Source organism: Austrofundulus limnaeus, unplaced genomic scaffold (genome assembly GCF_001266775.1).
Source record: "Austrofundulus limnaeus strain Quisiro unplaced genomic scaffold, Austrofundulus_limnaeus-1.0 Scaffold16, whole genome shotgun sequence".
NCBI lineage: Eukaryota > Metazoa > Chordata > Actinopteri > Cyprinodontiformes > Rivulidae > Austrofundulus > Austrofundulus limnaeus.
Window position 1 is genome coordinate 3,214,369 of NW_013952418.1, and position 6,192 is coordinate 3,220,560.

Below are 6,192 nucleotides of genomic sequence, written 5' to 3' on the forward strand. Positions count from 1 at the left end.
CTACATGCCTAAATGCACTGAGTTGCCGCCATGTGATTGGCTGATTAGAAATTAAGTGTTAACGAGCAGTTGGACAGGTGTACCTAATAAAGTGGTCGGTGAGTGTATAGRTGCACAGAAACTTCAATGAACTTCATTCAATGAAGACTTGTCCATCCAGCCTTACGTGTTGGAATCAGTCTGGATCAGAACCAGAGGAGAATGAAAACCACCAAACTGGAGTTAGTAAGTCCAGACCTCCTTTAGAAATTCTGTCATAAATAATTAGATGTAATAGTTCAGAAAATGTTATAGAAAATTAAGAAAATTGAATAGGTTGAAAGCTATAACCCAAACAGAATATAAAGATAGTTTTTCAGTAAGAGTAGAAACTAAATCAAACTTGAGTCCTAGAGACTCCAAGTACAACAAAATGAATTTAACGCCTAAAAAAGTGGATTTTGCACGATATGTCCCCTTTTACATGGCTAAAATGTGCAACAGAAAACAAAAGCATAGACCTCTAGCTCATGTTTAGACTGGGATTGTTTGACCTTCATAAGACAGTTTGTCTAAAAGCATCATCAGAGTTCATCAAGTTTGACTTAACAGAGCCAGTCTGTTGGCTGATCAGAGACAACAATCAAACAAATCAGTTGAAGATATAGTAGAGACTCTTTAACCAGTTAGTAATTTCTGACAGTACTGAAATAATTCTGACAGTAAACTCAGAGTTCTAATGGGAACAGGATTCAACCTAGCCTGATAAAACCCAGCCCCTTGCTCTACACTTTGCTTCTGGAAGCTCGGCTGTCGAGAAGCAATTTCTTGCTGGAGGCGTGGACTCTGTTGAAGTGTAAAACAACTGGATCTGATTCACCCAATCACTAATGTTTGGCTGTGATGTATGCAGTGCTGACTGTGAAGAAGGCTATAAGCTAAGAAGTTAACTGGAAATTGCATGCGCTGCAAACAACCATCCCCTACTGGGAAGAGAGAAGTACCGAGATGAACGAGATGGCTGTAAATGAGTGCTGCAGGTTTTGTGAGACAAATTTAATTTAATTTAGAGGTCTTAACACAGAGTGAATGGCTTCATTCACTTCCATTGCTGCCATTGCTAAACTACCGGCAGACTAAAACGGCGCAGAAAATCAACATAATCGTTAAAAACTCCTGTTGGCTGATTGGCCCGGTTAAAATTTTWCCGGAGAAATCCCTGTATATGGGAGAAATCCCAGATGGAGCAGAGAAGGGAAACTAGAATTGTGTGGAACTGCATATCAAGGCAAGGGCCAGGCTAGATTCAACCTAAAACAGAGCTAAAACTGAACTGAGCCACTCCAGAACAGTTTCAAGAATCTCCACTAAATCCTGAATTAATTCGGATATCGTATGTGTTTCTCTAAACTGAAGGAAAGATGGCAACAAGAATCAGACAGGCTCACTGTGTCGTTTTGGACAAAACCATATCACGCAATTCTGACATGTTACTCTGACATGTACCACCAACATAAAACCAATTTCTGACCCAGTACACCATTTCACGAACAGCTCAGTGTAATCTATCATCTGCAGGGTGTGCTGAATAAACTGGTTTTATCRCCTCATCGGCTCATTAATTGTTAACCCTTCTAAAATACACCATGGTGACTTTACTTGKTTGGTGTTTCTCTGTGTGGAGTTTCAGCTACTTCTAGCACACATCTGTTCTCTGTYGTTAGTTCCTGCATGGTGAAGTTCAGTGATTACCAGTGGCCTCACACTAAGCCTCATCTATCTGCCTGCCTGCCTGTTAATCTGTCTGCCTTCTCCACTTATTCTCCTATAATCTACAGATCGGTTCGGGTTACACTGTCTGGTGCRCTGCTCATACACTCTGACAGGTCACAGCCAGCCACTAAAAATCAGCCACTGGCCATTGATTTTTAATTTTTCAACCAACATCCATCTAAACTCAATGACTCTAAATGTGTATTTTATTAAACTTAGGGACAGTTTCCTGGTTTTGTACCTCCACAGGGATGCTTTAGAGTCCAAATCGAATCATTTTTTTCTTCACAAAAACCCATTTATCCTATTTGCACTCTGGATAAAGTCATTGTGATTATTTTAGGACAAGTCACACAAACACACACTAGACTTGTTTATGGTCTTTTTGATAGTCGGTCAATCATAAAATTGCATGGTGATTGTGGATGAGCAAATATAATGGCTGGCAAAGCAGCTGCAAAGAATAAGGAAAGAGTAGAAAATGAAAAGAATTTTAAAAAGTATCCACATAAGAAATCTTTTCATTCGTCAATTACAAATCTGTCATCCTTCAAGGAAACACATACACTACACAACATTTCATGTCATATTTTTAGAATGAAGTTATTTAATTAAACTTAGAAAGCAAAATATAATATCTTGTGCAGTCTAGAATGATTTTTTCATGCTTAGAGCATGTATTGGTAATAATAGTCAACAACTACCACACCAAATTTTAGCTCAATATCTATAAAATTCATTGAGGTGCGGGCATTTTTGTGAAGGTTAAGGTTGATTATGGCCATCATCKTCAAGTTCACTTTAAAAGTTAATAAGTCATCTAGGAATTGTTTTCTGCAAATTTCATTAAAATATGTTTAGTAATCCATGAGATATTTCGCTAAATGTGCAAATAAACACAAACAAACACATTATCAACCCTTCCTTTGCTTGGACAAGAAGAACAAACAGCCGCAATTATGAATTGAGCCATTAAGTGCTTGTGTGATGTACATTTAGCTAGGAGTGGTTGAGAGACCTATATTCTGTTACAAACTAATGCTGGACAGAAAAGAAAATGGTCTAAGCTTACCATCAAACTGTTTATGTCTGGAGACAAATGTCATCCTCATGTTGCTGCTGTTCTTTTCCACCAAATGTTCAAACTCCAGTTTGCTCTGCTGGTTGAGTTTGTCCTCCATCTCAGACGTGCAGCAGGTGTATCCCTGAGGACAGACACGGAGGTGCTCACCTGAACGACACAGAGAAAAGCACAGTGCACTGTTTTTACACACGTCGTTTGGCGCAGGATTTGGATTTTTCAAATGACTGAGCTAAGTCTTTGATCAAAAAAATCTCCTGTGATTTGGGGGATTTTCATCACTGAAGCTATCAAAGACAGACGAACCATAACAAATGGGAAAGGATAACATTTGCTGGTGACCTGAAGTTAAACGAAACAGAGAGCATTTATTGTACCCAGTATCAAAACTCTGTACAAAACAGTCATAACATTGTGATTCTGGGAAATAAGGTGATGTAGATGAAGCTGAAATGAAAACGGCGCATTAACATCAAACAAATGGCAAACTGTTTGATGGCTATACTTCTTTTTAACGCTAATTCAAGTCAGGTCTGAACTACTAACGATACATCACATTAGATATGTGATCAATATCAAAAGAAAATAGATCAGATAAAAGTTGATTTCACTGAACCACAGAACTGCATGGCATTCTGGGAAATGTAGTCAGAGGAAAAGCTTTAGCCGTTTGACCTCTAACAGCCCAGCTAAGCAAAGTTGGTGGCATCAACTACACACTTGGTCCGCTTTAAACGGAACAGAGTTTGTTTCRCTCATTGGTCTGGATCTTTTATGCAGGTGTGAATACACTCAGGTGAACCCTGGTGCTGACCAAACAACCGGACCGAGACCCACTTTTGAGGTGGTCTCGGCCCACTTCCAAAATACTATGGTGCAATTGACTTCTTGTGTGAATACAGACCAGCCTTGAACCACACAAACTAGAGGAAACATGCCCTCTTTTCGGACTTCACGAGACACTGATAAGCAGCATGGTAACAAATATCCCTTCAGTGTTGCTAACGCTACCACTACGCAACAAACAATGAGCTGTTGTGGGTCAGGGACAGAAAAACATCTTATTTTCTTTGGGTTGTGGCCAGCATTTGCCAATGCTGTCCCAAAATTAGAAGGATATCATCGCAAAACCGCATTTGAATGAGCTGCTCTTGAAATTCTATAGGATACTGAAATTTCATTAACAGCGCCATCTTTCTTTTCAGGTCTGTGCTCTGTCCTGTCCATGTCATTTCTCTCCAACAAAAAATAAATAAATAAAATAAAGTCCGCTTTTGGTCAAGACCAAACAAGCGGACCAAAGGACTTTCATGGTGTTAATGCATCCTAACTCATTCTTTGTTATGCTACAACAACCTGTTGCATTACATGCACAGTAGCAGTTTCATTTTTTCTCCACCGTGCTTCAATACCTGCTTCAAAATAAATGAATGAATGAATGAATGAATGAATGAATGAATGAATGAATGAATGAATGAATGAATGAATGAATGAAAGATGTGAAGTTAAAGGAGAAAATGAGGCAACAGCTCGAGAGGAAATTGTGGATAAAAGAGGAAAGGTCACCAGTTTGCCAGCATTAATCAGCATTTATCTCCTGGTCCTTATTTAAAATAGATAAAACAATCAAACAAAAAAAAATTATCAATGTCAGCTGATATGAAATACTTATATTGTGATACATTTTTCAGCCATATCACCTAGCCCTAGTCAGAACCATGTACAAGGAGAAACAAATTTGCCATAAAAGGAAAAGACCTAATTTGGCACAGCTTCTAAGTAGAACATCAGACAAACGTAGATAATGGCTGAGTTTTATTCACTTGGGGCCAGAACATCAACCAGTAAACAAATTATCGAGAAAAGCAACAATTACTTTTTGACTCATCTAACAGATACCTAACAGCATTAGCATCCATTAGTTTCTGTCCTCCTCTGTAGCTCTTCTGCTCTCCATCAGCCCTGGTGTTAAATATTTGGCTTTTTAGTTGCCAACGTGTCCACAGTGTTTAACAGCCGAATGAGTCATGTTCAGTGTGTTTCTCTGGTAAAAACACTGCTGCTGAGACTGTTTACAGACAGGCCAGTTGCTAAGAGCTAATTTAAAAGGATTTAGTTGTATTTCTTCTAGGATGACATTTAGGATCTCAGTAGATAGATAGTACAGCTTATCCCTAAAACTCAACTGAGGAATGTTAAAAAGCCAAAACCTAAAATATTTTAGAGGAAACAGCGTTTTAGTCCTTTAAAAAAATGTTATCAAATGTTAAACTGTAGCTGCAGCATTACCAGAAATCAGACACATAAAATAATTATTGAATCAAAGTAAAAAAGGGGAAAAAAGCTGATTTGAAACACATTTAGTTTATTTTTTATTTTTAAAGTAGTAAGATCCACAACAGGAATATTTTAAATGTCATTGCAATTAAAAGAAAGAAAAAATAAAATGGCCAAAGCCAATAAAAACTTACTTTACATGTATATTAACAAACTAAAGTAAGTGTATAAAAATGACCACTGCTGTAATATAAATTCTAAGCATCTGACCAAACAGCATTTCATTTATAAGAACAATGTGTTCATGTTACAGTTTAAATCAGAGTAAAAGAAATAAGTCKGACCAAAAATCCTCCATGTGCCATGAAGTCAGCAAGTTAACTCTAGATATTCAGAAAATCAAAGAAAATTTAAATCCTACTTCAGAAGCTTACCGAAAGGGCAATTGTCCGAAAGATATCTCAGACGAATTAAACCCCTCTCAGTAAGACAAGAAATTCTTCTCACATCTGTGCCTTTTCTTACCGTCTGATTAATTGCAGTGTTTTAAAAGACTCGAGTTATAAAAAGGTTGGGAAAAAAAGATTCTTAAGTCTGATTGAACCAAAAATCCATCCCTAAAATGACAAAACATTAAATAGCACGCTTAGTTCACTTATTTTAACACTGAGTGATAAAAGCATCAGACGTTGGTGTGAAGAGTGTTTGGGTTTATGTGAGTTTTAAAACAGAATCTTGATTTGAGTTAAAAAAAAACAGTTACTCAGCAGAACACTGGAGAGTTGAGTGCAATAGAAGCAGTTTTCAGAAGTTAAGTGTCAGTGTATTGGATCAGATTAAAAATAAATAAATAAAAAGTTAATAATTTCACCATCCTTCTTTGTGAAAAGAAAACAGAGGTGCAGCAGGTGTGTGTGTGTGTGTGTGTGAGTTTTAAAACAGAATCTTGATTTGAGTTAAAAAAAACAGTTACTCAGCAGAACACTGGAGAGTTGAGTGCAATAGAAGCAGTTTTCAGAAGTTAAGTGTCAGTGTATTGGATCAGATTAAAAATAAATAAATAAAAAGTTAATAATTTCACC

At 37.2% G+C, this 6,192-nt stretch overlaps 1 protein-coding gene across 1 annotated transcript in view; it reads right to left on the reverse strand.

Annotated features, from left to right (window-relative positions):
• The window catches only part of gpc6a (glypican 6a), a 194,344-nt gene that overhangs the window by 151,075 nt on the left and 37,077 nt on the right, over positions 1 to 6,192 (reverse strand). The window contains exon 2 of the mRNA XM_014003049.1: positions 2,825 to 2,983. Within this exon, the coding sequence (XP_013858503.1) occupies positions 2,825 to 2,983 (159 nt within the window). The remainder of the gene's footprint in view (positions 1 to 2,824; positions 2,984 to 6,192) is intronic.